The sequence below is a fragment of the Amblyraja radiata genome, chromosome 16 (genome assembly GCF_010909765.2).
Source record: "Amblyraja radiata isolate CabotCenter1 chromosome 16, sAmbRad1.1.pri, whole genome shotgun sequence".
Taxonomy (NCBI): Eukaryota; Metazoa; Chordata; class Chondrichthyes; order Rajiformes; family Rajidae; genus Amblyraja; species Amblyraja radiata.
Genome location: NC_045971.1, coordinates 50690505 through 50713135, shown reverse-complemented (window position 1 = coordinate 50713135; position 22631 = coordinate 50690505). Strand labels below are relative to the sequence as shown.

Here is a 22631-nt window from a genome sequence, read left to right as displayed (position 1 = left end):
TGCCAGCTTTGTTGAAGGGCAGCACAGTGGCACAGCGGTAGAGTTGTTGCCTTACAGTGCCAGAGACACGGGTTCTGTACAGAGTTTGCACGTTCTCCCAGTGACCAAGTGGGTTTTCTCAGAGATCTTCACTTTCCTCCTATCATTCAAAGACGTGCAGGTTTGTAGGTTCATTGACTTGGTATAAATGTAACATTGTACCTAGTGTGTGTAGGATAGTGTTATTGTGCAGGGATCGTTGGTCGGTGCAGACTCGGTGGGCCAAAGGGCCTGTATCCGCACTGTGTCCCTAAATGTGAAACTTACCATGTAACATGAAGTGTTCTCCCCGACACTGCCCCAGTTACCGTACCCTTTACCATGGACATTGAAACCCTGTGCACAAACAGAAACAGATAGGAGCCTACAGGCAGTTCAAATACCTGGAGAAACACACCATGACAAACCAGATACTTCTTTAACTGACATTAATGAGACGTACAAGTAAAGGAACAGTAGTGAAGTTTGGCCCAGTTTATGCAGCATTTGGCAGAATGGGGATGATAGTCTAACCCTGGCAGACTCTTCCAGCATCAGAGGACCCAGTGTTTGGAGATCCTGGGTGGAAACTAACATTAATTGGTCACCCCTTTAGAAAGAAGAGAGGAGAGGAAATTGATTCTGGCAACACAGACAAACATACTAAACCAAATATAGATTTAGACCAATTCCAAACAAAGCTACAGTTGGGTGAATGGAAGGGGCAAGATTACCTCATTGTAATGAATTAAACACAAGTGTCATGAACATTAAACTACTTTCCCTGCAACAGGAGGTAACTAGGATGACTTTAACCAGGGGATGTAACCTGGTCTAAAACAAAGTGCTGGAGCTACTCAGTGGGTCAGGCACCATCTGCCTGCCTGCAAAGGGAATGGACAGATAATGTTTCAGGTTGGGATCCTTCTTCAGACTGATGAAGTAGGGCAGAGAAAGTGGAAGTGAAACTAACACTAATTGGTCACCTTCACAAAAGAGCAGAGAGGAGAGGAAATGGATTCTGGCAACAAACACTCAAACCAAATGCAGATTTAGACCAATTCCAAAACTACAGTAGGGTGAATAACAGGATTGATCATTTGTAATGAGACTGCAAGTGTCATCAACATTAAACTACTTTCCCTGCAACAGCAGCCAACTAGGATGACTTTAACCAGGGAATGTAACCTGGTCCAAAACAAAGTGCTGGAGGTACTTGGCAGATCAGGCACCATCTACCCGACCACAAAGGGAATGGACAGATGCTGTTATTTCCTATTGGGACCCTTTCAGACTGATGGAGTCAGACAGAGAAAGTGGGAAAGAGGTGGGAGCGGGGCAAAGCCTGTTATGTGATTAGTGGATACAGGGGAGAGGGTGATGGGTTGTGACATTGGCTACAGGTGACAAGGAGACAAAAGATGCAACAGATGAGAAGAGTGAAACGTAAAGCTGGAGGGAGGAATACGGGTGGAAGGGGATAGAGTGAAATATGAGAAAATGGTTTGGGAGGTGAGCAGAGAGAGGGAAGGAGCAGAGTGACCAAGGTGTTGAGGGAAGTGTTCACACCAGGGTGGGGGGTGCTGGGAAAGAGGGGGTTCCCATCACTGGGGTGCAGGGAAAGAGGGGGTTCCATCACCAGGGTGGGGGGGGGGGTGCAGGGAAAGAGGGGGCTCCCATCACTGGGGTGCAGGGAAAGAGGGGGTTCCCATCACTGGGGTGCAGGGAAAGAGGGGGTTCCCATCACCAGGGTGGGGGGGGGGGGGCAGGGAAAGAGGGGGGTCCCATCACCAGGGTGGGGGGGGGCAGGGAAAGATGGGGTACCCATCACCAGGGTGGGGGTGCAGTGAAAGATGGGGTTCCCATCACCAGGGTGGGGGGGGGGGGTGCAGGGAAAGAGGGGGTTCCCATCACCAGGGGGGGGGGGGGGGGTGCAGGGAAAGAGGGGGTTCCCATCACCAGGGTGGGGGGGCAGGGAAAGAGGGGGTACCCATCACCAGGGTGGGTGTGCAGTGAAAGATGGGGTTCCCATCACCAAAATTGCAGTTTGCTTACCAGGCTGGCAGGGGTGTCGATGACGCAAATATATTCCTCTTAAACACCATCCGTAAGCATCTGGAAATCCCCAAGGCCACAGCCAGACTTCTGTTTGCAGACTTCTCATCAGCATTCAACACCATGCAGCCACATATTTTGGCTGAGAAGCTCATCACCCGCTTCCACCTCAACCACCAACTCACTCTGTAGATTATAGACTTCCTCACCAACAGATCACACCTTGTTGGTGAACCACACCTTGTCCGACACCCTCTTCACCTTCACTGGCTCTCCACAAGGCTGTGTCCTCTCCCCACTTCTCTTCATTCTCTACACTGATGACTGCAGATCCACCCAGCCAAACTGCCACTTTGTAAAATTTGCTGATGACACAGTCTCCTGTCTCTGCTTCCCAGCCATACACAACATCACAGCTCAGCCCTGCAGGACTTTATAGTATGGTGTGAAAAGTCTTGTCTTGAGCTAAATATAAGCAAAACCAAGGACATGATTGTGACCTTTCCCCCCCAACAGAGACAGATGGCTGAGGCAGCCACCACTATCATCCAGCAGGAGCCAGTGGAGATAGTGGAGGTATACAAATACCTGGGAACAGCCTTCGACAACTTGCTAAGGTTTTCCTCTAACACAGAGGAAATCCTTAAAAAGTGCCATCAGAGACAGTACCTACTCAGGAAGCTGAAGTCATTTGGGATTAACAAAGACATTCTCACCACATTCTACTAAGCATTCATTGAAAATGTAATAACCTTCTCTTTCACTAGCTGGTTCCACTCCATCACCCTGCAAAACAGAAACCGCCTGTTGAATGTGGTCAAGGTCTGCTCAAAAATCATTGAGCAGCCCGCCCGAACTCTCACTGCCCTATGCGGCCAACAGTCTGTAAAGTTAACACGCAGGATTCTTCACGACCCCTCTCACATCCTGTTTCCTGAGTTTGAGTGGCTCCCCTCAGGACGCAGACTCCGCTGTCCGGGTTGCCGGACACAGAGGAGGAAGGCAACCTTCATCCCCAGGGCTGTCCAGCTTCTTAATGCTGATCACGGACTGATGAACATATGAAATGAAATAACTTTCTATATGCACTTTTCAATTGAAGCACTAAGGAAGCATTTTAAAAACTATTACTATGTGTTGAATGTTGATGTGCGGTGTGTGTTGTGTGATTGAGCAGTGTGTCTGTGGAATGCGTGTGTTGTGTGATTGTGCAGTATGCGTGTGGAATGCGTGTGTTGTGTGATTGTGCAGTGTGTCTGTGGAATGCGTGTGTTGTGTGATTGTGCAGTATGCCTGCTGCTTATGTTTGTTGATTGTGTCCCTTTTTAAAAAAAAAGCTACTGTAATGCGCCCTTTTAAATTGCCCCTTGGGGATGAATAAAGTGCTTTGAATTGAATTGAATTGAATGAAATGCTATCTGTCTATTTCCCCCACAGATGCTACCTGACCCTCAGAGTTCCTCCAGCACTTCTGCTCAACATTCCAGCACCCTGAAATACAAGGAACGTGACCACAAAGCCATTGTTAATCTTGCTCAAAAATTTTTCCCCATTGAAACCACGAGAGGGTCTAAACAAGGGCCTTATCTTCATACCATCTCCACAAAGACTAGATTAGATAGACTTGGTTATAGCATAAAAAAACAGATCACTTTAATGATTGAAATCTCTTGACATCCTTGATCACACCCTCTATCACAAGCAGTACTTGGAACAGCAAGTTGACAAAGCCCATCTATCACAAACCATAGAAAACTGGGGACATTAGAAGATCTCCAAAGACCTTGGCACATCAACCAGAAACAAGTAGAATAACTGTAGAGGGAGAAACAGCAGCAGGCGAGAAGATTCTACATTCACCTCAAAATATCAAACACTGGATGGACAGGGCCTGGAAAAATAACGCTAGGCCCAATGTTTCAAGGTCAGTTTATCATCACATGTACCAATTAAGGTCCAGTGAAATTCAAATGTGTCTGCAGTAGTGAATCCTACAGGGTAGAATACATCGACTATTTTCATAATCAAACTGGCACAGCAACATGCCAGCTATATCAAAGACAACGCTTCACACAAACAGTGAACTCCCTGAGCGAGTTGCCCAATGGTGTAACTCTTACTATGGGCATCAAAAACCCTGTACATAAACAGTGAACTCACTGACTGAGCTGCTCAATGCTGTACTTTTTATTATGGGCATCCTGCTTGACCTGCTGAGTTACTCCAGCACTCTGTGAAACGTCACCTATCCATGTTCTCAACAGATGCTGCCTGACCCGCTGAGTTAATCTAGCACTATGTGAAACGTCACCTATCCCTGTTCTCCACAGATGCTGCCTGACCCGCTGAGTTAATCCAGCACTCTGTGAAACATCACCTATCCATGGTCTCCACAGATGCTGCCTGACCCGCTGAGTTACTCCAGCACTCTGTGAAACGTCACCTATCCATGTTCTCCACAGATGCTGCCTGACCCGCTGAGTTACTCCAGCATTTTGTCTTTTGAGCAAGAGCATGCAAATATCTTCACAAATCTCTACAACATTCTGTCCAGTCCAAAGCTCAATGAATGACCACTCCACACATTCCTTTCACCTGAAAGTCCTTCACAAGAACTCATAATAAACAAGCTTTGATTAGGGTAGTTAACATTAACCAGTTCACACTAGTGGTTAACAACGAGTTCACATTAACTTTCCTCAACCAAGTACAATGATGATCCACTTTAAATTCCTCGCTGTCTTCTTATTCATAACAATTAGTCATGAAGTGAAAACCAGTCTTCATAAAGTGAATGCCCCAATTAAAACACAATTGGACAGCTATCCAGGAGACAAATTCATTCGTGCTACTGCCTTCATGAAGTAAACAGAACCACACCCAGAAATCAGTCTGAAGGCTCCCAACCCAAAATCCCACCTGTCCATGTTCTCCACAGATGCTGCCTGACCCGCGGAGTTACTCCAGCACTTTGTGTCTTGTTTTGTAAACCTGCACATGCAGTTCCTTGATTTTCATCCCAAATCTTCCCTGGTTTCAGGGCTTTTGTTAAGTTTGGCATCTGGACAATGGGTGCATTATGGGGAAAGGAAGGGGGTCACAGAGCAATAAAGAACCATTTTGCAGCAAAGAGCACAACATGTAATTTGTAGACAGCGCTCCCAATGTGCTGTGAATTCACACAACAGGTCGCTCCAATTTCTGGTCAACACTCCCACCGTGTGGTTTAAGAAAGAATTGCAGATGCTGGAAAAATTGAAGATAGACAAAAATGCTGGAGTAACTCAACGGGTGAGGCAGCATCTATGGAGAGAAGGAATAGAAACATAGAAAACAGGTGCAGGAGTAGGCCATTCGGCCCTTCGACCCTGCACCGCCATTCAATATGTTCATGGCTGATCATCCAACTCAGTATCCTGTACCTGCCTTCTCTCCATACCCCCTGATCCCTTTAGCCTCAAGGGCCACATCTAACTCCCTCTTAAATATAGCCAATGAACTGGCCCCAACTACCTTCTGTGGCAGAGAATTCCAGAGATTCACCACTCTCTGTGTGAAAAATGTTTCTCTCATCTCGGCCCTAAAAGATTTTACCCTCATCCTTAAGCTGTGACCCCTTGTTCTGGACTTCCCCAACATCGGGAACAATCTTCCTGCATCTAGACTGTACAACCCCTTAAGAAGATGGGGAGTACGAGCAGAGCTGCGGGATATAGAGGAGACCATGATAATAGTGCTGGAGAAACAGCAGGTCAGGCACCATCTCTGGAGGAAAAGGATGGGTGATATTTTGGGTAAGAACCCTTCTATTCCATCCCAAAATCACTTGTTTCTCCAGAGATGCTGCCTGGCCACTGAGTTACTCCAGCAATGTATCTATCTTTGGTATAAACCAGCATCTACAGGTTTTTGTTTCTACATTTACATCAGCTACAGATTCAATTTCAGTTGTGATAAGGTTAGGGTATCATCACTTTAGTAAAGATACATCCTTTTATTCTGAGACTGTGCCCTCTGGGCTGTATCTCCACCTTTTAGTTTGGAGATACAGCACAGAATCAGCACAATTCCAGTTGCACCAGAAGTAATAATCATTAAAACCCCTGGACACTTCAATTCAATTCAATTCAATTCAACTTTAATGTCATTGCACAAATACTGAGTATGGGTACAACGAAATGCAGTTTTGCGTCAGTCCGTAGTAGTGCAATATAGAAAAAAAAAAAAAAAAGAGGATACAGAATAATAAAAAATACAGAATAATTAAACAATGGGAACGGAGGGACGGGAGGAATCTATCGGCGGGACTCCGAGTTCAGCAATGCGACGGTATGATTGTAGAAGCTGTTCCTCATCCTACTGGTACGAGAACTGAGGCTCCTGTACCGCCTCCCTGATGGGAGGAGGGCAAACAGTCCATGGTTGGGGTGGGAGGGGTCTTTAATGATCTTCCCAGCCCGTTTCAGACACCGTTTTCGGTGGAGGGCATCCATGGCAGGGAGCGGGGCACCGATGATGTGCTGCGCGGTTTTCACCACCCGTTGTAGTGCCTTCCTGTCCGCAACAGTGCAGCTGCTGTACCATTCCGTGAAGCAGGTGGTCAGGATGCTCTCGATGGTACACCGGTAGAAGTTGGTCAGGATCTGGGGGGACAGGTGGGCTTTCTTGAGCCTCCTCAGGAAGTAAAGGCGCTGCTGTGCCTTTTTGATCAGCTTGGAGGTGTTGAGGGACCAGGACAAATCCTCCGAGATGTGTACCCCGAGGAATTTGTAGCTGGAGACGCGCTCCACCTCAGTCCCGTTTATATGGACGGGGGTATGTCTGCCCCCTCTGACCTTCCTGAAGTCGACAATAATTTCCTTCGTCTTCTTGGAGTTGAGGACGAGGTTATTGTTGGCACACCAGGTTGTCAGGTGCTGGACCTCCTCTCTGTAGGCTGACTCATCGTTGTCACTGATCAGTCCTACCACCGTGGTGTCGTCAGCAAACTTAATGATGGCGTTGGATCCGTACTTAGGGATGCAGTCGTGGGTGAAGAGGGAGTAGAGGAGAGGGCTGAGCACACAGCCCTATAACACTGTGGTTCAGTGTTATAGTGGTGGAGGTGAGGTTGTTGACCCTAACAGACTATGGTCTGTTGATGAGGAAATCCAGTGTCCAGTTGCAGAGGGAGGTGGAGATGCCAAGCCCGCTGAGTTTGGTGATCAAGCTGGCGGGGATGACAGTGTTAAAAGCGGAGCTGAAATCAATGAACAGCAACCTGATGTAGGAGTTGTTGTTGTCCAGGTGGGTCAGGGCAGAGTGTAGGGCCGCCGATATGGCGTCCTCTGTAGACCTGTTGGCCCGGTAGGCAAACTGATGGGGGTCCAGTGTGGGGGGGACAACAATGACAACAATTAAAAGGAAAAGTCAGCAAAATTAATCAAAGAAGCAAACACAATTCAGGAGAAAGCGATAGTGTTCTCACCGACCTCATGCCCTGGAGATATAGATCCACATCAGACACAAGGGGAGGCTCCATGTCTCTACGCTGAGCTCTGCTCCCAATGACAGCCCAGGACCACTGCTCCCATCCACAGCCAGGACCACTGCTCCCATCCACAGCCCAGGACCACTGATCCCATCCACAGCCCAGGACCACTGCTCCCATCCACAGCCCAGGACAACTGACACCCACACTAATCAACAATCTATCTATCTCTGCCTTAAATATATCCACTGACTTGTGGCCTCCATCGCCGTCTGTGGCAACGAATCCCACAGATTCACCACCCTCTGGCTAAAGAGATTCCTCCTCATCTCCTTCCTAAAGGAAGGTCCTTTAATTCTGAGGCTTTGCCCTCTGGTCCTAGACTCTCCCACTAGTGGAAACATCCTCTCCACATCCACTCTATCCGGGCCTTTCACTGTTCAATGAGAACCCCCTCTCAATGTTCTAAACTCCAGCGAGTACAGGCCCAGTGCCGACAAACGCTCATCGTACGTTAACCCACTCATTCCTGGGATCGTTCTCGTAAACGCTAACTCTTTTGTCTTGCTGATGTTGAGGGATTGGTTGTTATCCTGCCAATAGGTGCAGGAGTAGGCCATTCGGCCCTTCAAGACAGAAGGTTCTCAATGTCTTTCCCATATTCTATCTCATCTTTGCTGCTCATGTGGCTGAAATAGTGTTCTGACCAGTGGACGGACGTCTGGATCCCATTGGCCTGAGACCTGGCCACAAGTAGTGGGTGGCACGGTCATGAACCCGAGGGACATTGGTGTCAAGGGTCACGGTGGAGGGAATGTTCTGACCAATTCTAACGTCTGAGAAGTGAATAGTGATGATTTGTTAATTCATCGTGGGTGAAGCAGGTGGGCTCACTTCTGACTATACTTTACTGTGGATTTAAAAAGGAAAAGTCAACTTTCTTTATTAACAATGAATGACCCAGAGAAAGGAGAATGTTCCTCCTGGAAGTTCAGAGTCACAGCATGGAAACAGCCCAGCATGGAAACAGGCCCTTCCTTCGGCCAAACATGCCCCATCTACACTAGTCCCACCCTGACCAACATGCCCCATCTACACTAGTCCCACCCCGACCAACATGCCCCATCTACACTAGTCCCACCCCGACCAACATGCCTCATCTACAGTAGTCCCACCCCGACCAACATGCCCCATCTACACTAGTCTCACCCTGACCAACATGCCCCATCTACCTGTCCCACCCCGAACAACATGCCCCATCTACATTAGTCCCACCCCGCCCAACATGCCCCATCTACACTAGTACCACCCCGACCAACATGCCCCATCTACACTAGTCTCACCCTGACCAACATGCCCCATCTACACCAGTCCCACCCCGACCAACATGCCCCATCTACACTAGTCCCACCCCGAACATGCCCCATCTACATTAGTCCCACCCCGCCCAACATGCCCATCTACACTAGTCCTACCTGCCCGCGTTTGGCCCATATCCATCCAAACCTGTCCTATCCAAGTGTCTCTTAAATGTTGTGACAGCCCCTGCCTCAACTACCTCCTCTGGCAGCTCATTCCATACACACACCACCCTCTGTGTGGAAAAGATGCCCCTCAGATTGACATTATTAATGTGAACCATTTGTGCACAACTCTGCTGGTGTGAGTAATAAATGAAATGATAGAGAGCAAAAATACACATTGGCGCAGTGGTAGAGTTGCTGCCTCACAGCGCCTGAGACCCTGGTTCCATCCTGAATACGGGTGCTGTCTGTACGGAGTTTGCATGTTCTCCCCGTGACCTGCGTGGGTTTTCTCTGGGTGCACCGGTTTCCTTCCGCATTCCAATGACCTGCTGGTTTGTAGGTTAATTGGCTTCTGTAAAATTGTCCCTAATGTGTGTAGGATGGAGCTAGTGTACGGGGTGATCACTGGTCGGCGATGACTAGTTGGGCCGAAGGGCCTGTTTCCGCGCAGTATCTCTAAAATCTAAACAATACCCGGTGACTTGGCCTCCACCATGAATGTGGCAATGAATTCCACAGATTCACCACCCTCCGGCTAAAGAAATTCCTCCTCATCTCCTTTCTAAAGGCATGGGTGGGAAAGGCAGAGAGGGTGAGGGGCCAGACGCAGGCATGTGGGACTAGCTTCAATAGGCATGGCTGTGTGTTTCTGTGCTGTGGGACTGACGGGGCTCAACAGGGTGGTAGTTTGATGCTTCAGCCTGCAGCAACCCAGGAGAACTGTGTTCCAGATGCTTCATTAGTTTGTTCTGCACATCAACATCGTGATGAAATCTCCCGTTTACACGCAGCCGCCAGAGCAAACAGAGTACATACAGTGATGACAAACGCAATATCCAGTGCAGAACAGTGCAAGATTGTGTTGCAGAAAGCCTGGGGCAGCACGGACGAGAGGGGCCGAAGGGCCTGTCTCTGGGCAAGGTGACCACCGACACTATCCGTGTGGAGTTTGCATGCATCGCCCCCGTGGTGTACCGGATGCGGGTCGGGGCAGGGGAGACGAGCTCAGCCGTCCAAGCCTCAATCCAAGCTCAGCTTTCCTCCCGCGCATCCTAGCCCCGACGGGCCGAGTGCCGCCGCCTTCCTCCCCGGACAACAACCGAGGGGGAAAACACAGACAAAACCTCTTCCAACCACCCAAATCCCTCAGGGAATGCCCCTGTCCTGTCTTTGAAATCAAGCCGTCACAATTGTGCACGATCAGTCAGATTTATCCTTTTTTTAATATATACTTCATAGAAAAGGAAGTACGGTTCATGTCAAATTTACGCTATGGGATTATTCAAGATCCTAAACCAATCACAACTGTCAAATGTTCTACCTTTACTACAACAAAAGGAAGATCAGGACCTAAGGGAAGTAGTTTTGTTTCCGCTCTAAATACCTGCAGAAACAAAATGCCAAAAGGAAGATAATACATCTACTGTTAAACCAAGACGGTTCTGCTTGTCATCCAGCGAGAAGAAGACAGAGGAATGACAAAGAGATGGCCCACGAGGGAAGGGACTGGTCAGCTCGGTCCTTGCATCCCATCCCAAGAATGGACACCACATTCTTCACAGGGCCAAGGAGAGCTTGTAATAGGAACACTTCTCCATCCGTTTCCCACCACGGATGGCCGACCTGCTGAGTTCTACCGGCACTTTGGTGGGGAATGGACAGGTGACGTGTCGGGTCTGGACCCTTCTTTGGGCTGATGGAGTCGGGGGGAGAAAGCTGGAAAAAAGAGATGGGGTTGGGACAGACTCCAGGACTTGATTAGGAGGGGGGAGTTTCCTGGGGAGGAGAGAAGTGAGTCAGTGCAGGGAAAACAGTTGAAAAGTAGAGGCAAATCATAGGCAGACTTTACTCAGAGCTGCTGCAGATTTGGAAGCAACAGCAGGACAAGATTAGCAAGAGATAAGATGTCTGAAGAAGGGTTTCGGCCCGAAACGTCACCTATTTCCTTCGCTCCAATAGATGCTGCTGCACCCGCTGAGTTTCTCCAGCATTTTTGTGTACCCAAGAGATAAGACTGATTGGCTCTAGCCCAAGTGGGAGGAGAGAAGTGAGTCAGTGCAGGGAAAATAGTTGAAAACTGAGGAATTTGGTTTGTAAATTGGTAAATTAGGCAATTTATCAGTCCATTATCAGTCAATTTATCAGCACGACTGCTCTTGGGGATTGGCAGTGAGGAGCGGCCTTGTGTGGGAAGTGCCCTGTGAATTCAGACCTAAACACAGAATATCATAGCCATATAGATTATAGATACAGGGAACACCTCTTCATTTTCACAGATGGATCAAAGGACCCAGTAGCTGAAACAACAGGGGCGGCTGTGGTAGTCCAGGGGATGAATGTTGAGCTTTACAAAAGAACAAACAACTATTTGACAGTATATACAGTGGAACTGTACGCTATTTTGATGGCAGTTCAGTGGATGGAACAGGTGGAACCATGTAAAGTAGTAATATGTAGCGACTCATTGTCTGCGATCCAGAGTATTGGGTCTGGTGCATCCCATAGGCGGCCTGACTTAGTTTATGAAATCCAGCTACTATTAAGCCAAGTGACAAGGAGGGGCAATGACGTGACTTTGTTGTGGGTCCCAGCACACATTGGTGTTCTAGGGAATGAAAAGGTGGATAAATTGGCAAAGGAGGCTGTAAAAAAAAGAAACATAGAGGTAAACTTACAACTATCCAAATCTGAAGGAAAACACATTGTGTGGAAGAAAATAAATCAGGAATGGCAACAATACTGGGAACAGGAGACAAAGGGGAGACACCTCTATTCGCTACAAAACAGAGTGGGCATTACAGCAAGAAGAGGGGGGAACAGGTAGTATTAACAAGATTGAGGATAGGACACACTCACCTGAACAGAACATTAAAAATATTGGGAAAACACCCTACTGGGCTGTGTGAGGAATGCCATCAACCAGAAACAGTTCAGCATGCCCTAGTTGCATGTAGGAGATATGAGACAGAAAGAGGATTTATGATAATTGAAATGAGGAAAATTGGATTGACAGAAATATCAGTAAAGAACATTGTAGAGTGTGGAGGGAAAGGAAAAGGAATAAAGTTGTTGTTTGATTTCTTGAGGGCCTCTGGACTTATAAAAAGGATCTAATATAAAGACATGAGTACTGTGGAATGAAGCCAGAAGGTGGCAACAATGCAACATTGCGGATGCCGGCTGCCGTAAAACTCCGAAGAAGTAGAAGAAGAAGTGCCCTGTGAGTAAAGTGTGAGTCTTTGGCGAGGAAGCTGAGGCGAGGAGACTACGCAATACGCTTGAGAGGGAGAGACGAAAGAAGGAGATGTCAGGCAAGCTGATTCAGTGCGATGCTTGCAGTATGTGGGAGGTCAAGGACACTGCTGGTGCCTCTGGCTGCTACAAATGTGACAAGTGCATCCAGGTAGAGCTCCTGAAGGACCGTGTTGGGAAACTGGAGAAGCAAGTGGATGACCTCAGGTTCGTCCGAGAAACGGTGTCGTTCCTCGACAAGTTCTACAGTAAGATTGTTACACCTAAGGTACTGGAAGAAAGAAGGTGGGAGACAGTGAGAAAGGGAGGGAAGCATGGAATGCCAACGTCCCCGGGTGTTGTACTTCTTGTGAACAGGTTCACCCACTTAGAAGCTGTCGGGACAGAGGACGTTTTTACACTGAGCGGCGGACTGGCTTGCGAAGCGAATAGGGCTGTTGAGCCAAAACCAAAAAGGCCTAAGTCAAGCAACGCCATTGTAGTGGGAGACTCCATTGTGAGAGGTACGGACAGGGGTTTCTGCGGCAACAGACGGGATGCGAGGATGGTGTGCTGCCTTCCTGGTGCCAGGATCCAGGATGTCACGGACAGAGTGCAGAAAATCCTCAAGGGCGAAGGTGAACAGCCGGAAGTGGTAGTGCATGTCGGCACAAACGATGTTGGAAAGAAAGGAATGAATATTCTGCAGCGTGACTTTAGAGAGCTCGGAAAAATGCTGAAAAGCAGGACCTCCAGGGTTGTTATCTCCGGTTTGCTTCCAGTTCCTCGTGCTGGCGAGAGCAGGAACAGGGAGATACGGGACCTGAACGTGTGGCTGAGGAACTGGTGCACGGGGCAGGGATTTAGATTCTTAGATCACTGGGATCTGTTTTCGGGTAAGGGGGAACTGTACAATAGGGACGGATTGCATCTTAACAGGTGGGGGACCAGAATAATGGCAGGCAGGTTTGCCACTGCTGCACGGGTGGTTTTAAACTGAATAAGGGGGGGTGGGGTGTCAAATGGGATAGTTGAGGATGGAGTTAAAGGGAAAGGGTTTCTTAAATGTGTGAGCGTAGAGACAGAGGGGTGTAAAATGAGGGTATAAGCAATAGGTAGCAAGGTGAAATGTGGCAGGCAGACAAATCCAGGGCAAAAATCAAAAAGGGCCACTTTTCAACAAAATAGTATACGGGGTAAGAGTGCTGTAAAAACAAGCCTGAAGGCTTTGTGTCTGAATGCAAGGATCATTCGTAATAAGGTGGATGAGTTGAATGTGCAGATAGCTATTAATGACTATGATATAGTTGGGATCACGGAGACATGGCTCCAGGGTGACCAAGGCTGGGAGCTGAACATCCAGGGATATTCAATATTCAGGAGGGATGGACAGAAAGGGAAAGGAGGTGGGGTAGCGTTGCTGGTTAGAGAGCAGATTAATGCAATAGAAAGGAAGGACATTAGCTTGGAGGATGTGGAATCGATATGGGTAGAGCTGCGAAACTCTAAGGGGCAGAAAACTCTAGTGGGAGTTGTGTACAGGCCACCTAACAGTAGTAGTGGAGTTGGGGATGGCATCAAACAGGAAATTAGAAATGCGTGCAACAAAGGTAAAACAGTTATAATGGGTGACTTCAATCTACATATAGATTGGGTGAATCTAATTGGCAAGGGTGCTGAAGAAGAGGATTTCTTGGAATGTTTGCGGGATAGTTTTCTAAACCAACATGTAGAGGAACCAACGAGAGAGCAGGCTATTCTAGACTAGGTATTGAGTAATGAGGAAGGGTTAGTTAGCAGTCTTGTTGCGCGTGGCCCCTTGGGCAAGAGTGACCATAATATGGTTGAGTTCTTCATTAGGATGGAGAGTGACATTGTGAAGTCAGAAACAAGGGTCCTGAACTTAAAGAAAGGTAACTTTGAGGGTATGAGACGTGAATTGGCCAAGATAGACTGGCAATTGATTCTTAATGGGTTGACGGTGGATATGCAATGGAAGGCATTTAAAGACTGCATGGATGAACTACAACAATTGTTCATCCCAGTTTGGCAAAAAAATAAATCAGGGAAGGTAGTGCATTCGTGGATAACAAGGGAAATCGTTATATGGTTAAATCAGGGATAGTATCAAAACAAAAGATGAAGCGTACAAATTAGCCAGAAAAAGCAGCCTACCAGAGGACTGTGAGAAATTCAGTCCAGCAGAGGAGGACAAAGGGCTTAATTAGGAAAGGGAAATTAGATTATGAAAGAAAACTGGCAGGGAACATAAAAACTGACTGCAAAAGCTTTTATAGATATATGAAGAGAGAAAGATTAGTTAAAACAAATGTAGGTCCCTTGCAGTCAGAAACAGGTGAATTGATCATGGGGAACAAGGACATGGCAGAACAATTGAATAACTACTTTGGTTCTGTCTTCACTAAGGAAGACATAAATAATCTGCCGGAAATAGCGTGGGACCGGGGGTCAAATGAGATGGAGGAACTGAGTGAAATCCAGGTTAGCCGGGAAGTGGTGTTAGGTAAATTGAATGGATTAAAGGCCGATAAGTCCCCAGGGCCAGATGGGCTGTATCCCAGAGTACTTAAGGAAGTAGCCCCAGAAATATTGGATGCATTAGTGATAATTTTTCAAAACTCTTTAGATTCTGGAGTAGTTCCTGAGGATTGGAGGGTAGCTAATGTAACCCCACCTTTTAAAAAGGGAGGGAGAGAGAAAACGGGGAATTACAGACCAGTTAGTCTAACGTCGGTAGTGGGGAAACTGCTAGAATCAGTTATTAAAGATGGGATAGCAGCACATTTGGAAAGTGGTGAAATCATTGGACAAAGTCAGCATGGATTTATGAAAGGTAAATCATGTCTGACGAAACTTATAGAAGTTTTCGAGGGTGTAACTAGTAGAGTGGATAAGGGAGAACCAGTGGATGTATTATATCTGGACATTCAGAAAACTTTCGACAAGGTTCCACATAAGAGATTAGTATACAAACTTAAAGCACACGGTATTGGGGGTTCAGTATTGATGTGGATAGAGAACTGGCTGGCAGACATGAAGCAAAGAGTAGGAGTAAACGGGTCCTTTTCACAATGGCAGGCAGTGACTAGTGGGGTACCGCAAGGCTCAGTGCTGGAACCCCAGCTATTTACGATATATATTAATGATTTGGACGAGGGAATTGAAAGCAACTTCTCCAAGTTTGCGGATGACACGAAGCTGGGGGGCAGTGTTAGCTGTGAGGAGGATGCTAGGAGGCTGCAAGGTGACTTGGATAGGCTGGGTGAGTGGGCAAATGCATGGCAGATGCAATATAATGTGGATAAATGTGAGGTTATCCACTTTGGTGGCAAAAACAGGAAAGTAGACTATTATCTGAATGGTGGCCGATTAGGAAAGTGGGAGATGCAACAAGACCTGGGTGTCATGGTACACCAGTCATTGAAAGTAGGCATGCAGGTGCAGCAGGCAGTGAAGAAGGCGAATGGTATGTTAGCATTCATAGCAAAAGGATTTTAGTATAGGAGCAGGGAGGTTCTACTGCAGTTGTACAGGGTCTTGGTGAGACCACACCTGGAGTATTGCGTAGTTTTGGTCTCCTAATCTGAGGAAAGACATTCTTGCCTAGAGGGAGTACAGAGAAGGTTCACCAGACTGATTCCTGGGATGTCACGACTTTCATATGAAGAGAGACTGGATAGACTCGGTTTGTACTCGCTAGAATTTAGAAGATTGAGGGGGGGATCATATAGAAACTTACAAAATTCTTAAGGGGTTGGACAGGCTAGATGCAGGAAGATTGTTTCCGATGTCGGGGAAGTCCAGAACAAGCGGTCACATTTTAAGGATAAGGGGGAAATCTTTTAGGACCAAGATGAGGAAAACATTTTTCACACAGAGAGTGGTGAATCTCTGGAATTATCTGCCACAGAAGGTAGTTGAGGCCAGTTCGTTGGCTATCTTTAAGAGGGAGTTAGATGTGGCCCTTGTGGCTAAAGCGATCAGGGGGTATGGAGAGAAGGCAGGTACAGGATACTGAGTTGGATGATCAGCCATGATCATATTGAATGGCGGTGCAAGCTCGAAGGGCAGAATGGCCTACTCCTGCACCTATTTTCTATGTTTCTATGTTTATTTGGAGAATTCAATGTTCATGTCATTGGGCTGTAAGCTATGAGGTGCTGTTCCTCCCGATTGCGTGTCACCTCACTCTGGCAATGTAGGAGGCCCAGGACAGAAACATCAGTGTGGGAGTGGGAAGGGGAGTTAAAATGGTTGGCAACCGGGAGATCCAGCAGGCCTTGGAGGACTGAGCACACGTGTACGGTGAAATGCACGCCTAGTCCTGATACAATAGACATTAAACAAGAGACAATAGGTGCAGGAGTAGGCCATTTGGCCCTTGACCCAGCACCACCATTCAATGTGATCATGGCTGATCATCCACAATCAGTACCCCATTCCTGCCTTATCTCCATATCGCCTGACTCCGCTATCTTTAAGACCCCTATCTAGCTCTTCTTGAAAGTATCCAGAGAACCGGCCTTCACCGCCCTCTGAGGCAGAGAATTCCACAGACTCACAACTCACAAAAAGTGTTTCCTCATCTTCGTTCTAAATGGCTTCCTCCTTATTCTTAAACTGTGGCCCCTGGTTCTGGACTCCCCCAACATCGGGACCATGTTTCCTGCCTCTAGCGTGTCTAAACCCTTAATAATCCTATATGTTTCAATGTGATACCCTCTCATCCTTCTAAACTGCAGGGTGCACAAGCCCAGCCGCTCCATTCTCTCAGCATATGACTTCCCCATCCCAGGAATTAACCTTGTAAACCTACGCTGCACTCCCTCAATAGCAAGAATGTCCTTCCTCAAATCAAGGGACCCAAACTGTACACAATACTCCAGGTGTGGTCTCACTAGGATCCTATACAACTGCAGAAGGATCTCTTTGCTCCTAAACTCAACTGCTCTTGTTATGAAGACCAACATGCCATTAGCTTTCTTCACTGCCTGCTGTACCTACATGCTTACTTTCAGTCACTGATGAACAAGGGCCCCCAGATCCTGTTGTACTTCCACATTTCCCAACTTGACACCATTTAGATAATAATCTGCCTTCCTGTTTCTGCTACCAAAGTGGATAACCTCACATTTATAACCATAACCATATAACAATTACAGCACGGAAACAGGCCATCTCGGCCCTACAAGTCCGTGCCGAACAATTATTTTCCCTTAGTCCCACCTGCCTGCACTCATACCATAACCCTCCATTCCCTTCTCATCCATATGCCTATCCAATTTATTTTTAAATGATACCAACGAACCTGCCTCCACCACTTCCACTGGAAGCTCATTCCACACCGCTACCACTCTCTGAGTAAAGAAGTTCCCCCTCATGTTACCCCTAAACTTCTGTCTCTTAATTCTGAACTCTTGTCCTCTTGTTTGAATCTTCCCTATTCTCAAAGGGAAAAGCTTGTCCACATCAACTCTGTCTATCCCTCTCATCATTTTAAAGACCTCTATCAAGTCCCCCCTTAACCTTCTGCGCTCCAGAGAATAAAGACCTAACTTATAAGTAAAAGAAGTACTGACACTTTTGAAAAATATAAAAGTGGATAAGTCTCCAGGTCCTGACAGGATATTCCCTAGGACATTGAGGGAAGTTAGTGTAGAAATAGCCGGGGCTATGAAAAAAATATTTCAAATGTCATAGAAACAGGAATAGTCCCCGAGGATTGGCGTACTGCGCATGTTGTTCCATTGTTTAAAAAGGGTTCTAAGAGTAAACCTAGCAATTATAGACCTGTTAGTTTGACTTCAGTGGTGGGCAAATTAATGGAAAAGATACTTAGAGATAATATATATAAGCATCTGGATAAACAGGGTCTGATTAGGAACAGTCAACATGGATTTGTGCCTGGAAGGTCATGCTTGACTAATCTTCTTGAATTTTTTGAAGAGGTTACTAGGGAAATTGACGAGGGTAAAGCAGTGGATGTTGTCTATATGGACTTTAGTAAGGCCTTTGACAAGGTTCCTCATGGAAGGTTGGTTAAGAAGGTTAAACTGTTGGGTATAAATGCAGGAATAACAAGATGGATTCAGCAGTGGCTGAATGGGAGAAGCCAGAGGGTAATGGTGGATGGCTGTTTGTCGGGTTGGAGGCAGGTGACTAGTGGGGTGCCTCAGGGATCTGTGTTGGGTCCTTTGTTGTTTGTCATGTACATCAATGATCTGGATGAAGGGGTGGTAAATTGGATTAGTAAGTATGCAGATGATACCAAGATAGGGGGTGTTGTGGATAATGAAGAGGATTTCCAAAGTCTACAGAGCGATTTAGGCCATTTGGAAAAATGGGCTGAAAGATGGCAGGTGGAGTTTAATGCTGATAAATGTGAGGTGTTACACCTTGGCAGGACAAATCAAAATAGGACGTACATGATAAATGGTAAGGAATTGAAGAATACAGTTGAACAGAGGGATCTGGGAATAACCGTGCATAGTTCCTTGAAGGTGGAATCTCATATAGATAGGGTGGTAAAGAAAGCTTTTGGTATGCTAGCCTTTATAAATCAGAGCATTGAGTATAGAAGCTGGGATGTAATGTTAAAATTGTACAAGGCATTGGTGAGACCAAATCTGGAGTATGGTGTACAATTTTGGTCGCCCAATTATAGGAAGGATGTCAACAAAATAGAGAGAGTACAGAGGAGATTTACTAGAATGTTGCCTGGGTTTCAACAACTAAGTTACAGAGATAGGTTGAATAAGTTAGGTCTTTATTCTCTGGAGCGCAGAAGGTTAAGGGGGGACTTGATAGAGGTCTTTAAAATGATGAGAGGGATAGACAGAGTTGATGTGATCAAGCTTTTCCCTTTGAGAATAGGGAAGATTCAAACAAGAGGACATGACTTCAGAATTAAGGGACAGAAGTTTAGGGGTAACATGAGGGAGAACTTCTTTACTCAGAGAGTGGTAGCGGTGTGGAATGAGCTTCCAGTGGAAGTGGTGGCGGCAGGTTCGTTGGTATCATTTAAAAATAAATTAGATAGGCATATGGATGAGAAGGGAATGGAGGGTTATGGTATGAGTGCAGGCAGGTGGGACTAAGGGAAAAAAGTTGTTCGGCACGGACTTGTAGGGCCGAGATGGCCTGTTTCCGTGCTGTAATTGTTATATGTTATATGTTATTCAACCTTTCTCTGTAACTTAGTTGTTGAAACCCAGGCAACATTCTAGTAAGTCTCCTCTGTACTCTCTCTATTTTGTTGACATCCTTCCTATAATTGGGCGACCAAAATTGTACACCATAGTCCAGATTTGGTCTCACCAATGCCTTGTACAATTTTAACATTACATCCCAGCTTCTATACTCAATGCTCTGATTTATAAAGGCTAGCATACCAAAAGCTTTCTTTACCACCCTATCTATATGAGATTCCACCTTCAAGGACCTATGCACGGTTATTCCCAGATCCCTCTGTTCAACTGCATTCTTCAATTCCCTACCATTTACCATGTACGTCCTATTTTGATTTGTCCTGCCAAGGTGTAGCACCTCACATTTATCAGCATTAAACTCCATCTGCCATCTTTCAGCCCATTCTTCCAAATGGCCTAAATCACTCTGTAGACTTTGTAGACCTCTTCATTATCCACAACACCCCCTATCCATCTTGCTACTCCTGCATTTATACCCAACAGTTGAACCTTCTTAACCAACCTTCCATGAGGAACCTTGTCAAGGGCCTTACTAAAGTCCATATAGACAACATCCACTGCTTTACCCTCGTCAATTTCCCTAGTAACCTCTTCAAAAAATACAATTTAGTTAGATGCACAGAATCTCTTGCCCAGAGTGGAGGAATTGAGGACCAGAGGTCACGGGTTCAAGGTGAAGGGGAAAAGATTTAAAAGGAAACTGAGGGGTAACGTTTTCACACAGATGGTGGTGGGAGTATGGAACAAATTGTCAGACTAGGTAGTTGAGGCTGTGGCTATCCCAAGAAAGAGTTAGACAGTTACATGGATAGGACAAGTTTGGAGGGATATGGACCAAACACAGGCAGGTGGGACTAGTGTAGCTGGGACATGTTGGTTGGTGTGGGCAAGTTGGGCCGAAGGGCCTGGTTCCACACTGTATCACTCTATGACTAACACAAAGTGCTGAAGTAACTCAACGGGTCAGGCAGCACCTCTGGAGAACATGTATAGGTGACATTTCAGAGTGCTGGAGTAACTCAGCGGGACAGGCAACATCTCTGGAGACAAGGAATGGGTGATGTTTCGGGTCGGCACTGAAGATGGGTCTTGACCCTGAAACATTACCCATACCTTCCAGCATTTTGTATCTACCTAAACAGCACTTATCCACATGGTGGTGTGCCAGCAGGCTGGAGGAGTGGGCAAAGGCCTTGCTGCAGAGTGGGCAGGTGAAGGGGCGCTGGCCGGTGTGGACTCGCCGGTGCTCCAGCAGGTGGTCAAGCCGGGTGAAGCCCTTGCCACATTCAGCGCACACAAAGGGTCTCTCTCCGGTGTGTAACCGCTGGTGCTCCTGCAGCCCCCGTGCTCTCTTGTCACAGTGGGAGCAGCTGCTTGCCGGCGTGGGTCCTCCGGTGCTGCCGCAACCCCCACGAGCTGTCAAACTCCTCACCGCAGTACGGGCAGTCGTAGGGCTGGCCACTGGTGTGCACGCGCTGGTGAGACAGGGTGCGGGAGGCCATGGCAAAGCGCTCTCCACACACCGGGCTGGGGACGGGACGGTCGCCGGCGTGCACCCGCTGGTGGGACAGCAGCTTGGAGGAGCGAGTGAAGCCCTTGCCACACTGGACGCAGGTAAAGGGGCGCTCGCGGGTGTGGGTGCGCTGGTGCTCCAGCAGGCTGCTGGACTGAGTGAAGCCCTTGCCGCACTGGGCGCAGGTGTAGGGACGCTCGCCGGTGTGGGTGCGCTGGTGGGACAGCAGGCCAGTAGAGCGGGTGAAGCCCTTGCCGCACTGGGCGCAGGTGTGGGGGCGCTCGCCGGTGTGGGTGTGCTGGTGGGACAGCAGGTGACTGGACTTAGAGAAGCCCTTGCCGCACTGGGCGCAGGTGTAGGGGCGCTCGCCGGTGTGGGTGCGCTGGTGGTACAGCAGGGTGTCGGAGCGGCTGAAGCCCTTGCCGCAGTCGCTGCAGGTGTAGGGCCGCTCCCCGGTGTGGGTGCGCTGGTGGGACAGCAGGCTGGTGGACTGGGTGAAGCCCTTACCGCACTGGGTGCAGGTGTAGGGACGCTCGCCAGTGTGGGTGCGTTGATGCCCCAGCAGGTTTCTGAAGCGGGTGAAGCCCTTGCCACATTCGCTGCAGGTATAGGGCCACGCCCCAGTGTGCAGGAGCCTGTGCACCTTCAGGTCTGGCGACGACTTGAAGCCTTTTCCGCAGTCAGAGCAGGTGAAGGGCAGCTCACTGCTGTGCACCCGCTGGTGCACCTGCAGCCCATACAACTGGGTAAAGCTCTTGCCGCAGGTGGAGCAGCCATAGGGCTTCTCGCCCGTGTGCAGTTGTCGGTGTCTCTTCAGGTTATTCAAAATCTTGAAGCTCTTGCCGCAGTCGGAGCAGGTGAAGGGCCTCTGGCCAGAGTGCACGCTCTTGTGCCGCTGCAGGTTTTCATAGCGGGAGAAGCTCTTGCCGCACTCCGAGCAGTCGAAGGGGCGTTCTCCTGTGTGCACCCGCTGGTGGATCTCCAGGAGACTCGGGCTCTGCCAGGCCTTGCCACACACGTCGCACTCATAAAGCTTCTCCTTGTTGTGCCCCGTCACGTGGTCCTCCATCGAAGCTCAGCCGCACACCGAGCAGATGATTGGGGGTGGGGGGGGGGAGGTCTCACCGGCACCCTGGCCTCCTTTAATGGCCGCTCGCGTCCCTGTCTCTCCATCCACAGCAACGGCTCCTAAACCCTGCAGGAGGGGAACACAGAGGGTCACCAAGCTGGCAAACAGGACATTACTAGCACATATTGGGTGCGTTTATGACGGAGGAAACTTATATAATTATGCGCGGCACAGTGATGCAGCGGTACAGTTGCTGCCTCACCGCCAGAGACCCGGGTACGATCCTGACTATGGGTGCTGTCTGTGCAGAGTTTGCACGTTCTCCCCTTGACCTGCGTGGGGTTTTACTTTGTGTGCTCCGGTTTCCTCCAACATTTCAAAGACGTTCAGGGTTGTAGATTGGCGGCGCGACTCACCCGTTGCAGCGGCCCCTACAGCCTGTCTGTCTTTTTTTTATTTTTTGTCTAGTTAAATGTAGTTTTTGGTGTTTTTTAACACTGGTTTTAAATGTGTATATGTG

At 47.9% G+C, this 22631-nt stretch overlaps 1 protein-coding gene and 1 pseudogene across 1 annotated transcript in view; both read right to left on the bottom strand.

Moving 5' to 3' along the window:
* LOC116982309 overlaps window positions 1-22631 on the bottom strand; it is a 999615-nt pseudogene that overhangs the window by 625176 nt on the left and 351808 nt on the right.
* The window catches only part of LOC116981706 (zinc finger protein 271-like), a 162678-nt gene that overhangs the window by 132548 nt on the left and 7499 nt on the right, over window positions 1-22631 (bottom strand). The window contains exons 3-4 of the mRNA XM_033034759.1: window positions 20948-22048; window positions 20695-20853 (exon numbers count right to left, since the gene is read on the bottom strand). Of these exons, the coding sequence (XP_032890650.1) occupies window positions 20695-20853; window positions 20948-22048 (1260 nt within the window). The remainder of the gene's footprint in view (window positions 1-20694; window positions 20854-20947; window positions 22049-22631) is intronic.